The sequence below is a fragment of the Struthio camelus genome, chromosome 1 (genome assembly GCF_040807025.1).
Source record: "Struthio camelus isolate bStrCam1 chromosome 1, bStrCam1.hap1, whole genome shotgun sequence".
NCBI classification, from domain to species: domain Eukaryota; kingdom Metazoa; phylum Chordata; class Aves; order Struthioniformes; family Struthionidae; genus Struthio; species Struthio camelus.
Genome location: NC_090942.1, coordinates 100,413,398 through 100,439,479, shown reverse-complemented (window position 1 = coordinate 100,439,479; position 26,082 = coordinate 100,413,398). Strand labels below are relative to the sequence as shown.

At 36.4% G+C, this 26,082-nt stretch overlaps 1 protein-coding gene across 6 annotated transcripts in view; it reads left to right on the top strand.

The window, feature by feature from the left end:
• CBLB (Cbl proto-oncogene B) overlaps window positions 1-26,082 on the top strand; it is a 144,613-nt gene that overhangs the window by 63,981 nt on the left and 54,550 nt on the right. For all 6 annotated transcript variants that reach the window (XM_068907604.1, XM_068907643.1, XM_068907622.1 and 3 more), the window contains exons 4-5: window positions 12,012-12,158; window positions 22,991-23,147. In XM_068907604.1, coding sequence (XP_068763705.1) covers window positions 12,012-12,158; window positions 22,991-23,147 — 304 coding nt within the window. The remainder of the gene's footprint in view (window positions 1-12,011; window positions 12,159-22,990; window positions 23,148-26,082) is intronic.

Sequence of the window (26,082 nt, the reverse complement as noted above, 5' to 3'; positions counted from 1 at the left end):
GCTGCTCCCTCACATAAAGGGCAACTCCACCACCTCGCCTTCCTGGCCTGTCTTTCCTAAAAAGCACGTAGCCATCCATGACAGCATTCCAGTCATGGAATTAACACTCTTAAGATTTGTGAATACGCGTTTAAAGCACTTATGTTTGCACATCATAAAAAAAAAAAAAAAAAGTTGAAATTCTGTTTTGCCTGACATTCTGTGTTTGTGTCATAGATTGTCAATTCCTGTCTCCGTTTAGGAGAGAAAACCTGTATCTTAAAAGAGAATTTCAGATAGTGCCAAAATGACAAAATAAGCCTGTCATAATAGTAGTAATAAAAAATAAAAATAGAACAATTTTATTTTTATAAACCAGTTTATTGTTGCCTCATTTTCCATTGTTAGTAGTAGTGAAGAAAATTTCCATATGATTTCTTAAATATTCTCTTGTGTGCTAGTATTTAGAATTGTGCATTTCGGGACTGGTATTGCAAACATAGCGCTTGATTTCTTCACATATTCTCTAGTAGACAGTTCTTAGAATGCTTTAATGAAGGTTGTTACATGATATCTTACTTCAGCACTTCAGGTACAAATTTTTATTTTGACATGTGATCTGTAGAAAACCTCTCAGAAGAAGCAGAGTTAGGGGTTGATCTGGTCATTGAATGATACCAGGTACTTTTAGTAAGAATACATATTGTGTGAGGACATTTAGTCATTGTAAAACAGTGGACTCCGCTCTTGGTGAGAGGCTTCTAGCTCTGCCAAAGAACAAATATTTAGAAGTAATGATGTTTAAGAGGCTTAAAAATTAGAATCCAAGAACTTGACAAGTTTAACTCTAGGGCAAAATATGCAACTCGGCTTCATCTCTTGGCTAAGTCCCAGAAGCAGCTCAGCCAGGAACATAACCTTTGAGCCAGGCTCTTAGGAATGCTGGAACAGCTTTAAGTCACGTTGACTTGCGCTCAGTGGAAATCATAAGTGGTAACGTAGGAGGTAATAAGTACCTCTACAGGTTATGGCTTTTTTTTTTTTTTTAAATCAACAAAATACTGCAATTATAGATACTTCTATGCACTGCTAAGGTATGAAAGTGAACACCAGGTTATGTTAAAACTTTCGTTCGGATCCCTCATCTGTATCAGAAAGTCTGACCGATAAAAATATTACTACAGTTCTTACCACTCATAGCAATTTAATTGAAAATGAAGTATTATAAAATTAAGACATCAAGAAATCAAAAGAATTACCAGAACTAAGCTTGTCTCTACATCCATGGTTTGTCCCCTTTACATTTGTGTATTATGATGGTCTCTGAATATATTATGAAATTTCCCTATTCCATGGGACCTCTGCCTGATTTGAATGCTCAGGGTAGATGTTCACTTAGCAAGCATCTGCAAAATACATACCTTTAATGTTTCATGTATTTATGCCTTATTTTTTGCATACTGTTTAGATTCTTCTCTGAAAAGAGATTTAATTTTCTCATGGGCTTTTCTATGCTGCTCTGCATTATCATACGTTTTAATTGAAGTCTTCCTGAGTTCTGTGTTGCAATCTATTCCTTTCCCTCTCCCTTCTCTGGCTTCTGTCTTCTTTGCCATTGAATCAACAGGTTATGTGTTTCTTTCTGAGTTCATTGTCAGATTCACTGAGAGAAATGGAAAAACATTTTCTTATCTTATCCTCTTCAATGGTGAAAGCCTACTGCCTAAGAATTACAGTTTCACCTCACAGCTGCAGGCTAGAACATACTCAGCTGTTGTATGCAAGTGTTTCTATTCATATAGAGTTTAGTCATCCATAGGAACTGAGAACTTCAGATTTTGTCTTGGAACCTCTTGGATAAGACCTCTGTCAGTTCTCATCATCCAGCCAAATTTGTGTAACCTCACAACTATACTGAGAAGCACATTTGACCCAAAATCCATTTCATCTTAAATATCAAAAATGGATTCGGATATTTGAGAATGATATATGATAATAAATAAATAAATATTTCTACGCATATAAGTTTGCCAGAACTTTTTAGTGTCACGAAAATTGCCAGTCTTGCTTTCAGAAATGGCCAGATTGTGTTGACTGAATTTTTTCCTCAGTCACTGAAAATTATGAAAGCAGTAAATGTGAAAAATTTTAGACTGATTGTTTAACAATCAGGAAGTTAAGGCTTGTCTGCACAAGAAACGACGCTGGTACACAGCTGAATAGGTTTTGAATTTAAAATGAAGTAATTCTGTATTGCCTATCACTGAAGGTGCTTGTTTGTATGAAATATCTTTTTAATTTATTTCACTTCTGAGAGACACTTTCTTTTTTTTTTTTAAAGCAGAGTAATGGTATCTGAATGGAAAATTTGGGAAGAGAAAGCCTGTAACACATGTTCTAGACTATTTCTATATAGGGAAATAGCACACAGGAGACTGAAAAAGGGGGAGCATAAAGTTCATTCTTTGCTCTTCAAATAGCAGGAAAACCTGGATACTAAGAGATACCTGGGCAGTCAGGAGGCAGGCACACCTGCTTTGGTGGTATTATCTTTAGAAACACCAAATCTTCTGATGCTGCATGAGAACTGAGTAAATCAAGCACTACACAGAACTGATCCACTTTTCTTTGCTCCTGCTTGATTACTGTCAGGCTGATAAACCGTATTGCCGTGTCAGAAGTTTCTTATGCCATCCCTGGCCCTTGGGCTGCTGCTATTAGCTGCAGCAGGATTTTTGCCAAACTCAAGCTTGTATCTCTTCCAGAGTCCCTCAAGTGTTCTACATACACAGGTGTCTCTTTCTGAATGCAGCTTTGCTTAAATTGCTATCCATGGTGTGGATAATCTCCACTCCCGGTAATCCTCACAGGAATGATGTGATGATTGTATGGGGAAAGCTCGGCACCTGCTGATGCTACCAGTTGTACTTCTAGTACACCAGTAGCATGGATTATAATAGCGGCCTCACATTGCAATGAAATTCAAGATGTTTGCTATGCTAGTCAATAATTATAGAATCATACTGGCCACGTCTCTGCCTTCAAGAGCCTGCAGTATACTTTATTTTGGCAAAGCTGTTTTTTCAATATTCCTTACTTGAATTTGTGGAAGAGGTTAAAAGCATACTGATCACTTCTATCCTGTTTTGTATTAATTCACTCACACTTTTGTTTTACATATTAACATATGCAATTATTTAATTCAGCTTTACAAAAAAAGGACTTGGCCTAGTTCCTGGGTGTTTCAGTTACAACTTCAGTTTCATTTATATATGCAGGTTTTGACTTTACACTTAAGTCAGTGTTAAATGAATGCCAATGGATCTTGGTAGACAAAGATATCTACCTAGGAGGATGGAGAAAACATAATGATGTTGAATAGCATGTTGATACTGATAAGTGGAAAAATGTAACAGCAACTGACAGTTTAAAAAGTAGCAAATGAAATTGAAAAAAAAACAGTATCCGTCTTGATTTCTTATCTATATGCATGTCAGATTTAGTTTTGTTTTGTGAGGATGATTTAATAGTCAGCTCAATTAAAAGTTTCTATAGTAAAAATTAATAAATCTGTTAGCTCTTAGTTTGTGTTAATGTCAATAATGTAATGGGGTTGACTATCCTTCACGAAGTATTTATACTAGTAAATATTAAAATGAATTGTTTAGTCTATGTAAATTAATGAATTTGTATTTAATTTCATCTGATACTAAATCTTCACTTCCTTTTTACATGCATCCTTTATAAACTGCTGTGCAACTGAAATATTGGAAGTAATGCAATTTCAGCTATCATAAGGCAAGTCTTTGGGTTGCACTTTGCACAATATGTGGAAAATATAACTATATAGGTGGAGGTAAAGGATTACAGACATCTCTTTAATTGCTCATTTTAGTTATTACAAGTGGAAAAGATAGAAACCTCTGTATCTTGATACTATGCATGAAATCGTACCGTGCATTACTATGTGTACTATGCATCATAACATTTCAGAATATTAGATTCTCTTTGCCATTTATAATGAAATTACTGTATTATTTGTTGCCTTTCCTTATTTCTACTTCTTAGCTGACCTGAGAGATTTCTGGGGATGAATGTATATAGTATAGTTCCCATGAATCGTCACTCTTTCTTGATTTTTATTCTGTTGATAAGGATATTAGGAGTAATGGAAATTTTGTTGATGCTGTTGCCTCACCACTCTCAAGGACTGAGGCTGCCAACTGATATCACAGGGGGCACCAGACAGACCAGGTTCTGGATTTGAACTGAGTAAAGCCTGAGTGGTGAAAACTTTCAAATATTGCAACCACTATTTGCGCTGTACAGTTTCCCCTTAAGATCAGTTTTATTAAAATTTATTTCCATGAGTAGCATTCACTAGTTTTTTGCTAACTGTGTTGTCATTTTGTATAAGTGGATAGCGATAATAACTATTTATGGGGACAATGGTTAGATCTTTAGCTTTTCAACACTCCATTTTTCATTTTTGACAATAGCTGTTCAACTTCATGCAGACTGTATTTCCTTCATTACTTTAATTCTTGCTAACGTTCTCTGTGTTAGCAAGAATGCATTTCATGGGTGTATTTGCTACCTAGTATACCTGAGTATTAGTGAGAAGATGGATTAAATAGGCTCGCGCATACTTTTGACACATTCATCTGCTCTAGATAACTGTCCACTGGACAGTAGTAACATTTTTAAAGGTGGGCTGTAAAGCCCGGCCTAGGAGATCTGTTCATGATTGCAGTTGTGTAGAGTGTGATTGCAGTTGTGTCGTATATTTCTTAAGCAAAACCCAAATGCAGTGCTTGGATAGAGCTTTATTCAAGAGATGTTGGCAGGCACAATTCGTAAATGAAAGATTAGAGAGAGTAGTGAGCAGATAGGCTTGTCAGTTTGTAAAGTGTCTCAGAACTGGAGAAACTGTACTTCTTCCTTCATTTTGTCTTTATATTCCATTTTCTTTGCTAAATGATTGTATATTAAATTCATTATTTATTTTACATAAATAGGTCAGGAATTACCTACTGTAGAAGAAATGGTAGCTGATTTTCATTCAAGAGCTACCTCTCTTCTTCCATTTTGACACTCTTCTGGCCCTTAACAATGTAAGAAGGGAGAGAACCTCACTGCTGCTGGAAGTAGGTTCGTCCATGTAAAATGATTTTTGAACAAAGGGAAAGGTAGGGGGAAGTTTAAGGTGACGTTGTGGTCAACTTTCTTTATTTTCCCAGCATCTTGCTCAAATCTTACCTAAAGCCTGCTGTTTGTCCCTTCCATTTGGTATCCACATCTACCATGAAGACACAGCTGCAGCAGACTTGCACAGTGCTCCTAGTATTTGTCGGAAAGGGGCTGCTAAAAGAGACATTCCAAGGGGGTAGTTCTTTGCTACTACGATAAGTTCAGCTCCCCTGGGACTCAAGACAAAAATAGTTGGCTACAACTAGTATCTTACAAGTTTGTGCTTGTTCTTCATGTATAGCATGTGATGAATTTAACCGCTGGCTGAATCTCACCATGTTTAAGGCAGTCATTTTTCTCTGGGCCTTATAGATGAAGAAACTAAAGTATGGTGAGGTTAAGTCATTTGTGGTACTTCTGTGAGTCAGTGGCACAAGTAAGAAATAGAGCCCACGTTTATTCTTCAGTGCTGAGGATATACTTTGATCCCAGTACAATACCCTGTTCTTACGTAGCTTTTAAAAATAATGACTGCACAGATTCAGAGATGAACTGATTGCCAGATGTGATGTTAGACAGGATTTGTCTCTCCAGGCAGATTGACAGGAACCTTCGGTTTCCTTCGCTTCCTTAAAGCATTAAGGAGAGGTCATTTATTAAGACGATATGAGTATGTTCTACGTACTCAGTTTTCTAAAACTGTAGCAGTTTGGGGTTTTTTTATTTTGTTTTGTTTTGTTTCTCCTTTCCTTCTCTATTTTTACTGTCTGTGACAGGGAAGTTCTAGGAGGGGAAGGGGAGTAAATGAGCCAGGGTTGTACTGGATTATCAAGAGGGAACCGCTGGTAGCATATATCATTTTTAGTCATGTTCTGTGCCTTCTGAAATTCATAGGTCTCTTCAGAAATTTTTGGAGGTGATTTATCATGAACTTAGTACGTTCCTGGCTGTATCACTTATCGTTAGTGAATGGCAGAAGTGGTGTAATCTGTAAGGAGCCTTTATGGGCTGCTGTGGTTTTCATCATGGTGGCAAAATAAGAAAAATAGGAAATAATTTACAAAGTGCTTTTTTACGGAATGGAAGCTTGAGGCACAAAACATAAATGCTAAACTGTCAGGGAGCAGAGTGGCAGTTGCAGGAACATAGGTCTTACCTTCCCTCTTTGTCCCTGAACCACAAGGATATCTTTTGTCCCTTACTTTTAATGAGTAACATAATTTTGTAGGATCCTTGTGTCTTACTGCAGTTTGAGCCTATGGATCAGAAATCTGTTTTAAATATAACTCATTATGTGAAATAAGCTCTATGCATATGCTTTGGATTTTGAAGCTTTAATATTTGCGGGGGGGATTTTTAAAAGTTAAAATCAACAGTTCACCTTTTGAAGGCTTTTTAAACTTGCTTTTATCTTCGTTCATAAGCAGTTATGATTGAATTTTGTCAGCTAACAGAGCTGTCTTTGTGCATGTATTCTAAATAAGAATTGTAGAGGAAATACCTTTTATTTTAGTAACAGACTAGTCTACTTTTTTGTTAGATCTGACTTGAAAAATATTCTTAGCTGCCAAATGGGTCTGGTTCTAGATCTAGTAAAAACTTTTTTCTGTGCCAAGGGAAAGAGATATATTATGAACTTGGAAAGGTGATACATTGTTCGTTATAGTAGGTTGTTTTTAACAATATCTTATATCTAATAATAATATTTATGAGGCTGCAGAAAGATTAAACACTTAGTAAAAGCAACAAAGACATAGTAGTAATCTAATTTTTGAAATAGCGTAATTGCAAGGTTATACAGCCTAACTTACTCTGTACACTGTGGGTTATTTCTAGTTATATATGTAACTGCAAAACAAAAATAATTGCATTTCAAGGGAGATAGCAACATGTAATCATGAAAGCAGACGTGATGTGCAATATTTAAGCAGGTTTATGCATTTTCAGATTGTTGGATGAGATTTAAATAAAAACTGTCAAGATGACTTTATCTTGGTTATAGCCTATGAAATCCAGCAGTTATGAAGGAGCAGAGCACAGATGCATGCTTTCCTTTGTATATTTATGTGTATGCTGATTCTGTCAATCCTATTTGTTTGGAGCCTTCCAAGTGTTTAACTAAATTCCTCCTCCTCTTATGCAGGTAGAGAAAGCAGGACACAAGCGTTTTTCCCGCTTCATCAGTGAAGCCAGTGGCAGAAAGGAACCTGTTCTGCTTAATTCCCTGTCCCATTCTGTTTACTGGACCATATTGCCTCCAAAAAAGTAAAATTAGCTTTCATACAGTGATTAAAATGTTGGCATAGCCAAAACTTACCTGTGTTGCATGCCAGTTGTGCTTCATTTTGCTGTTTTATAGAGCAGGAGGGTAGGCCTGTGCTTCGAACGTGCCACTAGTGCTGCTCTAGTTATGGTTGGGATATTGTGACATCTCTATTATTAAACCTTACTTTCAAATTCATTAAAACTGGGTATTTGAAAACTCCTTCAATTATGAAATATTAGCTGAAATCTCTAGCCTGGGTGCTTTTTTTTTTTCCTCCCTTCCCAAATTTGAAAGGAAGTTTGGTTCAGAAGATAGTCATTTACTGAAAAGTGAACAAACTCACTATTCTTGTTTTCAGACTTTACTGTCTGTATTTTAGAAAACTTTCAGATAAATAATTACTCTGAAAGAGTAATTTTGAAAATAAGAAAACACATTTTTCTTCTGATGAACCAGAAGACCTTTACTGATTCAATAGACCTTTGCAAGTTTATACCAACTGAAAATGTTGTCTTTCATATTTGTATCTTAGATCTCCTGGGGCTGGTTCAAAGCTGGCAACTGGTTTTGAACCGACTGTCGGAAACATGCAATTTCAGTGTTCTGCAGTAGCTCTGTGAGGTACCAGCATGTCTGCAAACAAATAACTAAGTATGGCTGAAGAACCGGTACTCTGCAAAATCGAATTCTGCATACTTTGAAGTACATGACATCAGCTTGAGAGGTCAAAAGAAAGTTAGCAAAACCGAAGCATGAACCAAGGAAAAACATCAGATAATAGGTGTTGAGAACATAGCAGATAATACAGGAGAAACTCAGACTAAGCAGTACATAAAATGCAGCAGTTGATATACCATTTTTTAGTATTAAAATATTCTTAAATCTTACTAGCTATAGCTAGTAGTAGCTTATAGTAAAATAGCTTATAGCTAGCTATTTTATTGTGCAGGATGATCATCTCTGTTCAATTTGTTATAAAAGAGGCAGTGTTATTTGATTTTAGTTTCTGAAAGTTTATAAAATTTTTCTCATCAAGATGAAATCCATTCTCTCTGCTGAAATCAGGAGGTGTTTGTGCCCTATAACAGGCATAACACAGCTAGGAAAATAAAATCGCACCGTTAACCTGCTCGAAGTTGCCAGTAAAATTATAATATATTTTTAAACTGTGGAGGCTGGCTGCTCAGGCGTTAGAACCATTGTTTCTCTACAAATTGGTTTGCATCTTTTTGAGTTGTAGTTCCAGTACCATCCCTTAGGGTGTCTTTCCCCTACAAAAATCTAATGAGTCAAAGGGTTACTCCAGAGCATCATCTGCTTCACTGTTATGTGCCACCAGGCTGCCAGTATGAGGAAGCGATTATACTGCCACACTAGCACTGTGACAGTCTTCCTTGTGACCAGGAGAAAAAAAGACAGTATTAGGGTCAGAGATGCAGACTGAGTTTGTCAAGGTTGGTTTCTTTACAGTCTTGTGGTGGGAATGAGACCAAAGTAGGTGGCTCAGATCGACCAGGTCTTTGGCCAAGAGTGTTTCCTGGCTTCCATGAAGATTACTCACTGAGATGCCAGAGCTGTTAGTTCTAGTTGTTGTTTTTCAAATAAACAGGACTCGAATACTTTGTCTTAAGGTTGTGTATGGGAAATAAGATGGAAAATTTTTGCTGCTGCCTTATCTTTATATGGGGGGAGAAGAGGAGAATAGGAAGTCATCCTAACTTGGAGAGTGAAGCTGCACAGTCTACCAAGTGACTGTAGAGTATGTGCTTCTTCAGATGCTCTGGAAAGGCTCTCCAGGACAGCCTAAGTGCCTGTGCTAGGAAGGATAGACAATGTCAGAGGAGAGGAATGCGCAGGCAGGGAGAATGAGTAGCACACCCTGATGGCATCACCTCTACCCCTTCTGTAGTTCTTGAAAAACATTTTAGACAAGGTGTGCGTTGCTGAAATCAGTGAGTGCTGTATCCCTATCCCAGTAAGTTACTGCGATCTGGTATCATATAAGCATGTCTAAGCAAAAATGGTGCAGTATGTGCTTTACAATTTTAAAAATATGTAAGTAAAAAGTTAAGAAAACATTATTTGTCCTTATTATTTGCTGTCAAAAAGGAACTTGAGGAGGTAATCCTCTGGTACAGCAAGAAACAGAACTAAGGAGGAAATACAGCTACCGTATACAAATGATCAAAATTTCACCATGTTTTGTTTGCATATGCATGTTGTGGTGTAGGTTGTAACACAGTTAAGGTCCTAGTTTGTTGTATGTGTTTCAGTTTATCGTTACATTAAAACTGTCAGCTTTGCAGTGAGCTGTAAAAATAAATGTCTTGGTCTGATATTAAAACAACTTATTCGTATAAATATAGGCCCAAGTTAATATCCTTTTAGCTTTTTTTCCTTTTTAATCAACTTGAATAACAAAAGAACAAACTTGACCCAGTGCATCTACCTTAGTGACTGGTGCAGTTCAAAGAGGGAAGGAGTGGGGTCTGTGATTCAGTTACTGTACCCACACTGCACTTTTACTGGCCATTTCCCCCCAGTCGCTGGTTCGGGGCAAGTACTGTACAGCTATACATAATAGGCAATGCAAGCCCACATAAACACGCGCGCACACACACACACAAACCTCAAGTCAAAGAAGTGCCTTCTGTCAGAAGTCCGGGCAGGGTGCCCTAGATGGCACCCGTATATGATTTCATCCTTGTGTACACTACAGGGTGCTTCAAGGATACCACCTCATGACTCTAGCAAATTTTGTAACAGTTTACTAGGTAACTTTATGCCTTAAAATAAATAAATAAATAAATAAACAAACCTGCAACACTGTAAATTAGTAATGCTGACATATACATTGTATTCAACTAAAGGACGGTTCTGCTTAGACTTGCACCGAATTATGTTCTCATTTGTCTGAATACAAAAAGGTTCTTGCTTGATCTTGGGTCTAAAGCAGGCTCATGAAGCCACATTAAAATAGCCAGTGCTGTTTCTGTGCATCAGGCTTGAGTTCTGAGGGGTAAAAAAAATTAAAAAAAAAAACCCCACATATATGTAATTAAAGTACAAAGGAAATAGGAAGGAGGATAGCAAGGAACAAATCTGGAAAATAAGTAACAGTTGGGCATTTTAATTATTGACATCTGATTATACTGGAGGAGTTAAAGGACTCTAAAAGAATTAGCCCTACAGCCATTCAGAGTGCTGTGAGGAGGGAGAGTGTATTCATCAGACTTTTTTTAATTATTTATATTTCCAAGATAATTGTCATAGCTTTCATGGTAGCAAAAACCTATAGGAAAACCTACAAAAAAACTTTTGCAGGAATCTCTATTGTAAGTTGTACACAAGTTTAGCTGAAATAATTGCTATTTCAGTACTAAATGTTCTTTTGGAAAGACTCTGGGAAATCTGTTCTCCTGTTTTTGAGATTTTGATTTGAAAAATTCTATTATGCATATTTGAAAGCTATTTGGTTTGCACTTGTAAAATTCTGTAAGTTGAATCTTAGTATTTTAATGTGGCTAATAAGTTATAACAAAATTGAATTTATTTAAAATACTATCGACAAGCAGTTATAAATTACATGATTGCTAAGCATATTTTTATTATGTTTTTCATTAAATTGTTTGAAACACTGCAAAGTAGTACCAGGGATTATGAGAGATGAGTGGGTTTCAAACAGGACACTTCTAATTTATTAAAATAAAGCAGAATACAAAATCTTCCTCAGAATCTGATAAATTACCTGGGTGGTCTCAATTGCACGTGCCAGATGGGAAAATACCCCCACAATAATCTAAGAAATCTCCAGAAGGAAACCCTTGTAGAGATTCCTCCCCGCTTCTTTCCCCTCTTCCCACAATCTCCCGCATATTTTTCCATAGAAAAGGATTATCTGCATTTAAGGATGCCATGTTTTTTTCACTATATTAAATGCAATTTCTGTCCCCCAAATGAAAAAATTTTTAGTGATGAACTAATATAAAGTGTAGAAGGCTTATGGAAGTGAACTGATAGCAAAGGAGCTTGATTTTGTTTCTAACATGCCACTGAAAATTGAAAGCAAGCTTTAACTAAAGAGAAGGCATGTTAAAGGAAAATAGGAAGTGGCTGCATTAAGGGAAAGCTGGAAAGCATCAAAAGAATGGAACAGTCACAGGAAGGAGGAGGAAAGTGTAGTCCTGTGCTGTCTTTACATTTCTGTAAACCTAGACTTTTCCAAAAAGCTTTGATGTCACATATGAAAATATATTTTGAGATGTTTTTCAAAAACACATTAGCATTATAATAAATGTGAAGATAAGGAAGGTATCTGAATATTCAATCCAGAACCCAAAATCGATTCTGTTACTGAACAAATGATTTTATATTCATGGAGACTTGTGATAAATGCGTCCTCGGAAATGCATGCAAACATGGATTTCCCGTTTGTTTGAGGGGCTTTCAGATGAAAACTCAGTGTTTTTTCTGTGTTAGACACTGATAATTACAAAAGTATGGAGGATATATAAGGTGTTGTAATATCTTTTCAAGTTTAAGGGGTTTGATCTTTTTTTTTCTGTTATATCTGCAGGAGAAACCTAACAAAGCTGTCCCTCATCTTCAGCCACATGCTAGCAGAAATCAAGGCTATTTTTCCAAATGGCCAGTTTCAGGGTGATAACTTCCGTATTACAAAAGCAGATGCTGCAGATTTCTGGAGAAAATTCTTTGGAGACAAGTAAGTAGTAAAAATTTAGAAAATTATTTCTTCTTTCTGGTGACAAGCTTAGAAAGGAATGGTATTTTCAAAATTCAAATAATGGTTATAAATAAGTGAGTGGAAATTTTAAGTGCCATATCTTCATGTCTTTAAATTAACAGGGATTGCTAAATTCATTACTAGCAACTTTGTTGTGATGCTGTGAGTGATATCTGCTCCAAAGATGAATAAAAATGCATGACCAGTTCTGTAAAGGGCATTTAAAATCAATCATAGATTGGATTAGATTACATAAAGTTTATTGGCTGTTTCATTCTAGGGTGAAGATAATATGTTGTTTTTAAAAGAAACAAGACTAAGCATTTCTTTCATTCAGTCATATATATATCTGTGTATATATGTATATTTATATGTGTATACACACACACACACACACTACTGCTAGCGACAACCCTAAAGTCTGAATTAAGAACTTGATACTGGTTTCATGGACAATATATTTCTTTATTCCATCTTTTACTTGTTATTTATGAACATTTTTTACATTTTTAGTTTTCTTTTGAGTAATTGAAGTTACTATTGTTATCCTTCATTGTAAAACTTTTATGACCGTGATATCTGTAGCATAGTCACAGGCAACTAATGTTTTCTTTTGTCATAGTTCTGTTATAGAAGGAGAAAGACTAACTGGAAATGTGAGTTTTGCAAGGTTTATCAAAAGCGTTTTTTGGAAAAACTTAGTGTTTAAGCATGGGTCATAAAATAGGTGCTAAGGCATGACTTGTAGATATGTGAGTAAATCTTAATAGAATGCAAAAGTGAAAATACAAAAGTGGACAGTTGTTTTTTGTTTTGTTATTGCTAAATAATTTAGCGTATGATTTAGATACAGTTGAATAGAAGATGCGTAGCTTGGTCACTTCCTCATAGGTAGTGCTTATGAGCACAGCTGATGGAAGAGGGAGGGGGCAAGAGATGTGCAAATCTGAAGATGAGGAGCAGCCGTTATGGTCATCTAGTCAGATATGTTGCATGAGTTAGACCATAGAAAATCGCAGAACAATTCCTGCTGCAATCTCAATGTATTCTGAGCAAGAGCATCTCCTTTTAAAGAAGTCTTTCTTTTTTTTTAATTTAAAATACCAACATGGGAGGTTGGCACTTCTGTTATGTAATTTGTTTCAGTGCAAATTTTTACAGTTTCCCTTCCTTTTTTTGCTAATCTAAACATACCTACTGCTAGCTTCCAGCTTTTAGGTTTCATTGCAGTATGGTCTGATAACTTTAACCAGTCTTTTCTTAACAAGTTTCTTTCCCATGTAAATAATGTTAGACTATGCTAAGTCACTGTCTCATTCTTATTATTAAAGGAAGGGAATCTGACTGTGTTTTGTGTGACCCTTGTCAATGTGCAGATCTTCAAAATACCTACAAATGATCGATTAACTATCTGCCAGATAATTTGCATGAAATATTGGATTCTGTAACAGATGAGGCTTTTAAAAAGCATGTCAGACAAATTAAAAAAAAAACTTTGAAAAAATACTTAACTGTGATCTCTTTTTGTTCGGTGTTTCTTTTTTCTCTTCTCCTGTTTCTCCTCTTTGCTTAGCAACCCTCAAAATTCAAACCTCCTCTTGGTCCCCCTTCTCTTCACTTGGGATCTGTCCTAGAATAACTTTACCTGCTGTCTTGATTGCAAGTTCCGTTTCTGTACTTGTGACTTACAGATCTCATCTTCTGTAAGCTCCTGTTCTGTTATGGCCACCTGTCGTCTCATCTGAACAGCTTCCCTATTCACTGCTATGTTCCTCTGTATATTTCTCTACTACCTTATTTGTACTTTCTGTGTGCGATTCAGTTGTTTCCCTTCCAGTTTATGGTCCTACTGGTTCCCTTTTGGAAATGACACGATAGACAGACTTGAGATGTCAGACTGTGGAGTACTGTACCATTGAAATGTTCTTTCCAGAACAAGGTTTTAAGAATTTTTTTGTCTGTGAATCTATCTGAACAACTTAACTCCATCCTTGCCTGTCCCTCTGTTCACACTTGACTCTGCTTTTCCCTGACTCCTCTGCCAAAGTGCTTCTTTCTAATCCTTTTCAATTCCCCAGAGCTCTTGCTGTGCCTTCCTTTATGCTTCAGTTCTTTTTCATGCTTATCTAAATTTCTTAATGAAATGTGACTTTAAATATGAATTGTCATATTGACAATTTAAAGTACTAACTCTCTGCCACTACTCCACATGTGTGTACTTTGATAGGATTTTTTTTTTTTCTATAAAAGCATCCATATACCAAAAATACCCAGGAATCAAGGCGGTTTGGAGTCACCCAGTTAATTACATATGTAATCTTTGTCATCTAGCATAGCCTGGAAGTTCCTTGAGTTGTGTGTGTTGTTAGGTGCTGTACTTTCAGACTAGGTAAATAACCACTGTTATTAGTATTAATAGTGTTCTTTTCTAATAAACAGATGCTGCCTATTTTTAGTTACCTGTCTTCTAAGCAGTGAACAGTTGATCTGTGCTTGGCAACCGTGCTATTACCTCAGGTTTAGTAAATTGTGCTTAAGTAACTGTGAAGCATGTAACCTCATGTATGTTGAACAGATGAGAGAGAATTTTTTGTTGTTATATTTAATCTCTTCATTAAACAAAATGCCTGAAGCTTTTTAAACATTATCTTCTAATCCATTGAGAAACATATGGCAGGTATGCCTTTGGGCCACATGTTTTAGAATGGGCCTGTTGTGACAAATTAGTTTGCAAATAGTCTAGTATCACTTCCCTAGAAACAGAGCCTACATCAAGATTTAGAGTGTTGTGAGCAAATGAAAAAATCTCTTCCTAACCTGACTGCCCCTTGAGCCATTTTAAACCTCCCGATCTGGTTAGGTGTGCATCACAAATGAAGTAGCACTGGGAGAAACTACACAGCATGTTCCCTGGATGCATCTCTGTTGCAGAGCACAAGCCTGGACTCCTCACTTGTTTGCAAAAAGCAGCCCTTAAATTGAGCTCGTCAGATAATGCTACTGAAGGACAGACTAAATAAAACAAACGTTAGTTGTACTGGATCTTGACTTCTATTGGTAAAACTGTAGCGCAGGAAATTCTAATGCATTGTTTGATATGATCTGAAAGAAAGAATTAGAAATACTTTTATTAATAGATCAATATATGATTTTTGCAGACTAGTGCAACAAAAAACATCTTTCCCTTTCTAAATAAAATGAATTGGAAGCTTCTCTATGATCCATTTTCTACCTTGATTTTTTTATTGAAATCGTGTCTTTTTTTTCTTTTTTAATTTGAAACATTCTAAATAGCCAGGAAGAAGTCAGCAGTCACATTTTTTAAGCTGTCTCTTTGGATTTCAATTTTAGAAAATGGTAACCTACATCTCCATTTACAAAAAGCAACTTATTTTACGTGGCTGAGGAATTAAATCCAAAAGGTACAATTTTCCAGAGTCTAGTCTGTGGTTGAAAAGAATTCCTTCCTCTAGTCTTCCTCAATGAATGAGAAACTTCGAATTTTGTTGCTTTGTTACCTTTGTTTATCTGAACGCTTGCTGTGTACTCCTACTGCTGTAGTTGCCAAGGTCACTGTAACTGCTTTGAAGTTTATTCATCCAATTATTAATGTGTTTCATAGAACACATTTATTCTTTCAGTGTTTAAAGCTAGGCAGGTGTGTTCTCACATGGTTTTAAACTCACTAGTTTTAGACTCACTCTAGAATTTTCTGTGGAAACCACAGAAGTGAATCTCAGCAAAGGATTTGAATGGCTCTATCAGAGTAGTTTTCAAAGGTAACTTAATGAACTCTTGGCCTTCAAATCCATTCTTAACCCCAAATCCATCCTTTACTCTTCTGTGTCTGATATACCTCTGGGAAACGTCTAGCTAGTGTCAGTAGCTTGAGATGCTTGTATGGAAGAGAACACTATAGTACTTGTGAGAGATGCAGGTGACTTGGTAGTGAAAGTGATTACCCTTCACATAGGTAGAGAGTGCAAAAGCAGTAAAATGTTCAGGGTCCTTATAGCAGTGAGGTTTTCCAATATTGCATGTTACAAATGAGAAGAACAAACCTTTGAGTAGATACCATGTTTGGAAAGGGCCTAAAGGGACTAATGTGGATGTTAGGAATGTAAATGGGGGGCTCTGATTAAAAAATCAAGTTGGGAGATTACGAAATTTGGATAATGTTAGTGGAGGGATAAAATTAATGTCAGAGGTGTGATGAAGGAAGAAAGAGAATTTCTCTGATTTCTCTGCAAGAGCAGCGTAGAATAGGTATCCAAATTAGGGGTGAGTGATGAGGTCAGCCGTCTCCAAACAGAAGGCCCAGGAGAATTCTGGCATATTGATTTTGTCAAGGTTAATAGGAAGGTAACCAAGAAAAGCTATCAGGGAGAGGAGGGAAGAGAGAGGATTTTGGATTACTTTTGTGAAGAAGAAAACTGGGATTGAGTGAGAATTTTCCCAGACCCGAAGAGCTGGAGTAGGCAGAGAATGTAGCTCTTTGGTGTATCCACAAGATCTGAGGAGGAGGAGAGCCTCTGAAAGAAAATAAAGTTCCTGTCTAAATAAGAAATAAATTGACAGAAGATTTATACTAAGATCAAGGTCAAAATCTATACCAAGAAGTTATTTGATAGTGTCAAAACCAGGAAACTGGTGAATTTGAGATGGTATGATTTGTGATTTTGCTCTGATTACTGGGATACAGTTATAGGTGCAAGTGATTTTGGTGGAATGGATCTTTAAGCCTGGTTTTACCATTATCGTTACACTGAAACAAATGATAGTAAAATGTACAGCCAAACAGTAACGCTGAATGGAACCATGAAATTGTAATGCATGTAATCAGCAGTTACATTTGTTTACGGATACTTTAGTAACCCCCAGTGGGTTGTAGACATGTTTATAAAACTTAATCTGATAGATTCTTCATTTATCCGTATTTTATCACTGTTTGGGGCTTGACGTTTATTTCCCCTAGTTTCTTGCTCATTTTAATGGCAGCTTACAGCTTTTACTTATTTTCTGTTCTGAGCAAAAATGTGTAGAATACCCCTGGGAAGAATCCTGAACTGAGAAGGAGAGTGGGTGAGATGACCTAACAGATCTTTCCAGCCACTTAATTTCTAAGCTACAATGAAGTCATGCAGTGCTTTATAACTTGAAATTTGTGATTTGTGGCTATCTTCATGTTGCAGGATGAATCAACAAACAAAATGTCAGTGTACTTAGATTTTCATTTCTCCGTAATTCTGCCATTTATTTTATCTCTTAAGGTTTTACTCTTAATTGTGAAACCTTACAAAATGGAGAGCATTTTATTCCTGTCAGACAAATTGATTCCTCCTACACACCCTTTAGTTTCAAATAATAATTTCACTGCTAGGGTCAATCACATTACTACTTTATAGCTCTGTTACTTTTTTTTTTTTCCCCTAGCTTAGCTGAGACCTCGAATGTATTTATGTTTTATTGGAATTCAGGGGAAGATGTGACTATTGATCTCTCTGTAGCAGTTAAACAGGGTATTTCTGATTGGTATTCTAGAATTTTGAGCAGTTGTGGTTCTGTTGTGGTCAGTGCTTTCTGTCTCAGGCTAAAATAGACATAGCCTCTGTGGCTTGGGTTTGGAGAGGAAGCAGTAGAACAGGCTCATTGGCAGATCATACTGCAAGACTTAACTTGATAACATTTGGCTGTCAGAAAGTTAGACCTCAGATAAGCTCAGTTTTAACACCTTGTTGATCTCCTTAATTTATTACTTGATATCCAGTTTACACTGCTCACAGTGCCCAAGAGCCCCACTGCTGACTGAACGCTGTAAAAATATGGACTGAAGAGGTGCTGCTGGCCCAGAGAGCTTGTAATCTGAGCATGAACTGAGGTGTGAAGGAAAACCAAAAGATACACACATGAAAGAGAAAGAAGCAGGAGTCCTTGTGCCACAGCCATTCTCACCGTCAAAATAGGTGTTTTGGCAATGGAAAATTTTAAAGAGAAGAAAATAAACAGGCAATGAGGCTTTTTTTTGAGACCAGTTCTTCCCCAGGTTGCAGTAACAAGGGAAGTGTAGGTGCCTTTGTTTAAAAACTTGAGCCAGAAGATGATGTTCCCAGGGAGGTAAAAGGAGATGTAATTCTGTTTCATACAAATGCGGGAGTCCATTTCCAGTCGATGCAAAGATGCAAGGAATGATTAAAGCAACAGAAAAGGCCATTCATCTATTGTGGATGGCCAAGAATAAGGTAAAACTACACGTGTAAAAGACAGAGAAAAGAAAGTTATAATAGTTGGCACACAAGACTCTCAGAGACAGGAGAACAGATTCTCTGTGATTAGACAGGAGAGGCAATGTTTTAAGTGTCAAAGAACTTACAAGGAAGGGGTGTAATTTGAATTATGACTAGAGGTCAGAGCTGGAAATAATTGGTACTGTGTATAGATAAGTGTCCCTTCAGGGACTCTTCAGGAAATGCGGACTTCCTGCATCCTTTCCAGAAGCATTGACTTGCTCTCTCTCTCCAGCGTTCGATGGCTTTGGTAAAGGATATTTGTGGTGGTATATTTTTCCCTTTTTCTAAAGCTCATTTTCTCCCTTTTATCTTCTGTTCCCCCTGTTAGATTCATCTATATTTGTGCTGCATGATGTCACTACCTAACAACTGTACTAGCACAATCTGGCAGAATTCCTTTTTTTCCCTGAACTTCTCAAGCCTTCTGTGTGTCAATTGTTTGCTCTGCCATACAGAAGCAAAGAAAACATGTGGCCTCTCACTTAAAACTGGAGCAACAGTCTTAATAAAATGTCCTTTTCAGTGATGATACACTAAAATCCACATTGCTCACTGAAGACATGCAAAGAATGTTGTTTCAATCTGGGTCAGTGTTTGCTTGAATATTTTTGAGTTTGATCTGAATACAGTAATACCCTTTTCCTGTTCTGTTTTCTGGCAGCATTTGAGAGACTCTCTTGCAAACAAAAATGTGCACTGTAAGTATAAGTTACACAGGTACATGTTTACCTTCCTGGCATATCTACGGTGTGTTCTAGCTCAGCTGGAAGCAATGCCACTTGGCTTTTAAGGAGAGCTACATCTCCAGTTCTACTGAAGTGCTGTGCTCTGAATACTCACAGAGAATATTTTCCTTCTCTCCAGGTTTATGTTAATGTCTCTTGCTTTTTAATAATGGAGCTACATTCAAGGAATTTAAGAAAATCCCATCTACACATGACCAGGGCAGAAGGAACAGGGGAGTTAAATTCCTCTGCTAAATTGCTTGAAAATTACATGCTGAACTCTAATCCTTCAGGCATATGAAAGTCATGTGGGTAGTGTTTAAAAGACAGTATATTTGAGAATATTGAGTAACCCTATCCTTTGGCGTGTTGATGATAGTAAATAGATATTGTCTTCTATAAAAGCATTTAAAAGGAAGCTTATAAGTTGATCAGGACATTTAATCCATCGGTTTTCTTCAGATATGCTTACTGATTCTAGTCCTGCAGAAAAAATGTGTAGAAGTAGTGCCATTTTTAGAGGCTTGGGGGAAAAGGGTTATTTTAGTTTTTTGATAGTTTTTTTGACAGGGCTCTTTGGATAGGAAGACAACACCAAGGTGCATGCGACAATACAGACATCTTTGTAGATTTAAGAGAGATCAGATGTGCACTGGAAGCCTTTGCAGAAAAAAAATTCTCAGGATCATTTGGGTTTTTTTGTGTTTTCTTCCTTAAAGCCACATGGGCTTTGCTTCTACTCTGACGATGAGGAAAGGTACTACAAAGATACAGTACAGATAGATGGATCATTTATTAAAAAGTTGTCAGATATAGACTAGTATTTGCTTGTAGAAAGTCCTCCATAGTAATTTTCTGCTGTATAAGGTGTACCTTTCAGCCTTCTTTAAATTTTTGTTTCCTTCAAAAAAATTTCTCTCTTAAGATTTTAAATTAGTTAAAGGTCATAGAAAAATAACGCATGTAGCATGATAGCAGTAGGCACATGTAATCTAATCAGATACTCTTCTTGTACTTTGGTGTACTGTTTTTTCCCGAATTGTATCACAAAAGAGGAACTGTGACCAAAGCCCTGTGTGTGATGTGCGCATGTGCACATGTAACAGGGCTCTTAGCTGTAGGCATCAAACAGTTGGAATGAAGTCCAATCGCTGTGTAGTGTTGTCCTCTAATATGATATCCTCCCCAGAGTATTGTCTCAGGTGTAGCGGTGGGCATTCTATTGCAAGTGACAGCTTACGTAATTAAAAGTAAATATAGGAAGTACTGAGACAATGCATTTATTCAACCTAGTACAATAGAGAACTCATGTTACAGGGATGTCGTATCACATCTTTCTGATTGGCTGTAACAGAGTCAACTAACTCATCTCTTCCTAGACAAGCGTCCACTGATCTGCCTTATCTCATCAGACGTGTGCAAAATACCTGCCAGCCTTTAGTGCTGGGCATCATTAGGGCATGATTCAACAAATAGTATAAGGACAAAGGGCACTGAAAATATTTACAGCCAGTATCTTGTATGATTCAGGAGCTGAAAACTGCAGGCAGTGTTTCATTACAGAGAGGATCCTCTTTTTTTTTTTCCTTTTATTTAATTTTATTTTTTTCTAGAAAAGTATTTAAGCAACAATCTAAGCACCTTTTTAACTAGAACAATCCTGATCTCAGTCTTGGTTTGACTGGTGCCCCCTTTGCCCCCCCCCTCCCCCCCCCGCGCCCAGGAAACAATTAAAAGAACTGCTTAGATGTAAATAATAAGGTGCCTTCAAAGGCTGTACAACCCCTGAAACACAATAATACAACAGCCCCAGAGAAATGATGAATAAAACAGAAACTCAACTTCCCAGCCATCTACAAAAATCTCTTTCACCTCCTCATCATTGTGGGAAACGTCTCTTAGTTCTCTGTCAAAGAGAAATGTTTTTCAGTGTGTCTAAAAGGCCAACAAATTTCAGTTCTTTAGGAGCAGGAGACAAGAGTGTTTCAGAATCCTTAAACTTGTTGTGAGGACTCAGTAACTTCCCCGCTTAAGTGAGCATGTGCCTCAGCAGAATGCAACAGTTACTGGAAAGAGACTTCAGGAGAGAAGTGATCCCTGGCTGGTGCTATTTCAAAATATTTAGGAATGAGAGCTGTATAAAAGTAGCTACTGAGAAAGAAGAATTAATGTGTTTCAGCAGCAGACTCACATACTTATTAAGAAAGCAGAAGATGCCTATTTCACAAACTTCAACAGAAAAAAAATGTCTTGATTTTAGTGAGTTTTAAATTGGGGCACCACTTTTTTGGACACTTATTCTTGGAGGGATCCCAGAAAATAACTTTATATGTTCTTTCATTAGCTAATCACTCAGTTCTCAACATCTGGTTTCTGTCTTCGCCAAAGTACTGGCCAGCAGAGTTCTAAAAATGGACGCTCTTGAAGACTTTTGTTTTTTCGTTTGTTGATGAGGTTTTGGGGGTGCAGGGTGTTAATGAATAGGTGACAAAGGATCCTACTTATTAATCACATCTAATCAACATGTTTTCATGAAACTATCTCAGGTTAGTCATCAGAAAGGAGTTCATGCAGTCTAATATTGCTATGTTCCTTCCTGTTACATTATCTGTGAATTTGACTTTAATTTTAGGGTTAATTAGCTTTTCTAACCCCATTTCAGTGTGATCACAGTGCTATAACCATTCAGAAAGTTTACAAAGAGAATCAGAAGACATTTCAGAGCCACAGTTACAGGAACTAAATAAGCGATAGGCACATGTTTTAACACCACAAAAGCACTTCAGTTTTCCAACTTTGTTCTCTGAACTTAGTGCAACATTTCGTTCTCTCTTTATCATAATCAAAATTTGATGTGCATTCTTTCTTAAATGGCATCTGATGTGGTATCTCTCTTCAGCTCCTTGTGGTTTCCTGTTTTTCATACAGACGAGAGTATCTGCTGAGATCTGTTACACTTCATCTTTTATCACTTATGACTTTCTCAATATAAGCCTCAAAATAAAATTTAGATTTCCATTCACTTACATATACATTGAATGCCTGATGTTTTCCCGTGGTAGAAGTATAGGAGCAAGTCTTCAGTATTGTGCTTCAAGTTGGTATTTGTTTAAATTCTGCAGGTTAACTGCAGAATACTTACTATGCAGGAACCAACTTAATAGAGTCAGGGTTTTTTTCACAGTATTGTACTGTAGTATGGAGTAATACATGGAAAAAATGGAATGTGGAATAAAATATTTTGACTTTTATAAAAATAAGCCAATGTGAACTACAAAAGATTGGAGGAAAATATTAATGAGTACCTGAGGCCTATTTCTTTTGTCTTCTCTTGACATTTTAGAAAAAATACTACTAAGAATGTATGAGGTCTTGTTAAGTCCTGAAAATTGTTATATATTTGTTAATTAAAATGCTTTTAAAATGTGGTAAAATCTGCTCCCACTGGGAGTCAGAACCTTTATAAGAGAAGGTGTTATGGCTTTGAAAAATTCAGATTCAATCCTAATGACATGAGAAAAAGAAACATGCTATTGTTAGTCAAGTTCCCATAGTTTTGAGACTGATAAAATAGAGTATATCATAAAATATGTCTTATTTTGTTTCACCATGTTTAAAGGAAGATAACCTATTATTGCATTAGCTTAAGCTCAATTCAGAAAACTTTTTTTTTTTTTCTTTGCCTGTAGAGAAACCAGATTAACGCTCCACTACTTTCGAAGTACAGTTTGGCTGTTTGAATAGATGTCAAACCTTAAATGCAGGGTTTTATTAAATTTATTATTTTTCTTCCTCACAGAACTATAGTTCCATGGAAGCTGTTCAGGCAGTGCCTTCATGAAGTTCATCAAATAAGCTCTGGTTTGGAAGCAATGGCCCTTAAGTCTACTATTGACTTGACCTGCAATGATTACATTTCAATTTTTGAATTTGATATCTTCACTAGACTATTTCAGGTAAGATTTGAAGCTTCTAAATATTTGTATGAATTTAAGAACCTAAGCAGTTTGAGTCAAGTGGTCAAGAAAGTGGATTTGTTGGAAAAACGGGAATAATTCAGACACTAGAATTCAGAAATAACATGTGTAGTTTTTTAGTACTTCAGAAATTTTTGGAGGATCAACACCGGCATCTAAAAAATTGAAAACATCCAGCAGTGCCTGCTACACTGGTGTGCACAGCTGTGATATTATTACAGTATCATGTATGCTATTTACATGTTTTTCAGTATTCTTAAGTGCATTCCTAACATCATGGACTTATCTAATGCTTATCTAATTGTATTTATGTTTTCATTGTACTTTCATATCTATGCATACTTATGTGAATTGTTTCTATGAACACGTAAGGAAAGTGGCTTTTTTTTTTTTTTTTTTTTTTAGCCTAAATGTAGGTGTAACTACTTCTTTAGGGCACATATTTTGGCCATTAATTGCTCGGCTATTTATTTAAGGGTAACGGAGTATTTTTGGAAATAGCATTAATTTTATAATTGTTAATAGGAAATACTTACCTGAAATAAACTTGTATGTATGTTACATGCCTCTCTTACGCTTATCTCCCTTCTACAGAGCATACCTTAAGGGAGATATTCTTGCAGTATTTGAGCCAATATAGAAGGCTGTGCTGATTTGCATTCATATTAAATGTATTGATTGCGAATTAATCGCTTTGGATTTTTCCTTGGTGTATAGGAATAATTAAGGTATAGGACCATTTATTTGGTCATTTATGTTTTCCCCTTTGTAGTGATCAGTCGGTGCGTTTTTCTTTAACCTATTGAGGGCTTGTTCAAAATATCAATTTTTCATCAAAGCCTGGGCTTATAAGCTTGTGATAATCTATGATAATCACTGTTTGGCTCTATTGTTTTTTGCTGTTATGGGAAAGGGAGCCTTTACAAAGTCAATATTAAGAATTGACAGAAGATGAGTAACGGTTTTACTTTACAGGGTTTTGATTTTAATCATCTCTTGTCCATTCTGAGTCAAAACTGTTATCAAAATTGAAAATATTACCGTGTAAATAATCTCCCTCTGTTTAATTTAACCACAAACATTGGTCACTTTTTAAAACAAATTTGCACAGGTTATAGAATTTCGAGCAAAACTTTGGTGTTCTCTTGAACAAAATAATGAAATAGAGAATAAGATCACTAAGGACTTTATGCTCTTTTAGGAGAATCCCTCTAAGCTTTGTTCTGTATATGGAGCTTGAGATGATCAAACATTCCTTTCTGAATTTTGCTGCCTTGGGATGAGTTTCTACTCTGCCAAAGTTTTCCCCTTTTATTCAGTAATTTGCAAACTGATCCGGTGTTCAGGTTGGTAGTGAAGTCCAAATTTTCATCTCAGACTTGACTGCAAAATGTCCGAGGCCTATTGATTGCAACATACATCACTATGAGATGCATTTATTTAAGACTTCTTTCTATGCGATTGATTTTTCTCCTCTCATTTGGCTCACTAATAATAATAATAATGTTTTTTATCCCTTTTAATCTGTATATTAACTGTAAAATTAAATGAGAAGTTGGTGATCTGAGAAATACAGTTTGCTCTGGTCCTGTGGGATCTTACAGATTGTATTAAACTTTGGACTTGAGGACAGAAGTCTCAAATGAGATTTATTTTCCTTGATCCGTAGACCAACATATACCAGATTGCATTAGCTTCTTTGTTTACTGTATTGTCAGGCCATTGCTGTTTTGATTCATTAATATGCTTGGTGCTAGAGAAGGGGGATCAGCAATACTGTAAGTGTAAGGAGAGAAGACTGGTTAGGATTAACTTTTAATTTAAGGAGAAAATGTTTAAAAGAAGCAGAGGGTTAGTTTTTGCCAAACAGATTACCAACTGGTGCAATATCTGTGTAACTGTTGCAGTGAACTTAGACTGAACTTAGTCTGAGAATCTTTCCCAAAGGTTACATTTTACTCTTCCACTTCTTAAACTGCTTCTCTAACTATGTGTGTATACACCCGCAGAGAGAAAATCCCAATTGTTTAAGTAATCAAGATACTGTTTTGCCAAATGAGGGTCATATTACAGAAAAGCTACATTTATAGCTATACTTATTCACAGAAGAAAGCAAACAAGATTACCTTTTATGTAGATCGGTAAAAGTGAAGCTGCTCCCCCTGCCTCTCCATTGTGTGCATGCACTGCTCCAAGTATGGTAGGTTTTCGCTGACCAAAGGTGCAGTTTGTATGGCAGTATATATAGATGCTTTGAAGTAAAGGAGCTTCATTTTGTCACTGTTAACATGTTGAATTAAGTTATCCTTTTATGTAAAAGTATTTTTATGGACTAAATGTGCAAGCCTTTTCTCATTTAACTTTTCCACGTTTGTAATATTCTACATTAGTGTCTAAAAGGCAGGCTAAAGAAATTTTGCCCTTTGATCTCCAGTCCTCATGTCACATCATTTTTCTGTTATAGCAGTAGCTTGATACTCTGGAAGATATGTTCTGCGTAGGAACTTGAAGGTTGTGCCTAGCCAAAGAATTGGCACGCTACTTGGATGTTTTTTTTTTATAATCTGCTGTGACTAGGTTTTATATTACCACAGTCCAACACAACTTCAAGAGTAGTGAATATTTGATCATCCTTTTTGCTTTATGTGCATGCGCTTGAATAATACGAAAGGTAAAAGACTGATGCGTTTTTATGAAGAAAGTAGCAGTGTTGGTGTGGTAAGGGGGGAAAAGTTAACACCCTTTTTTCTCTAACTAGGGCAACTAAGGTTTCTCATGCGGTTAAGGCTTCTGACACGAATCTTTGATATTCCATTGTCTATGAAATGACAATGTAGAGAGGCACTGGCAAAATAGTTGTGTTGCATCTAGGATTGCAGATTTTTCTCGTGACTTTGTTTTGTACAAAATTTGA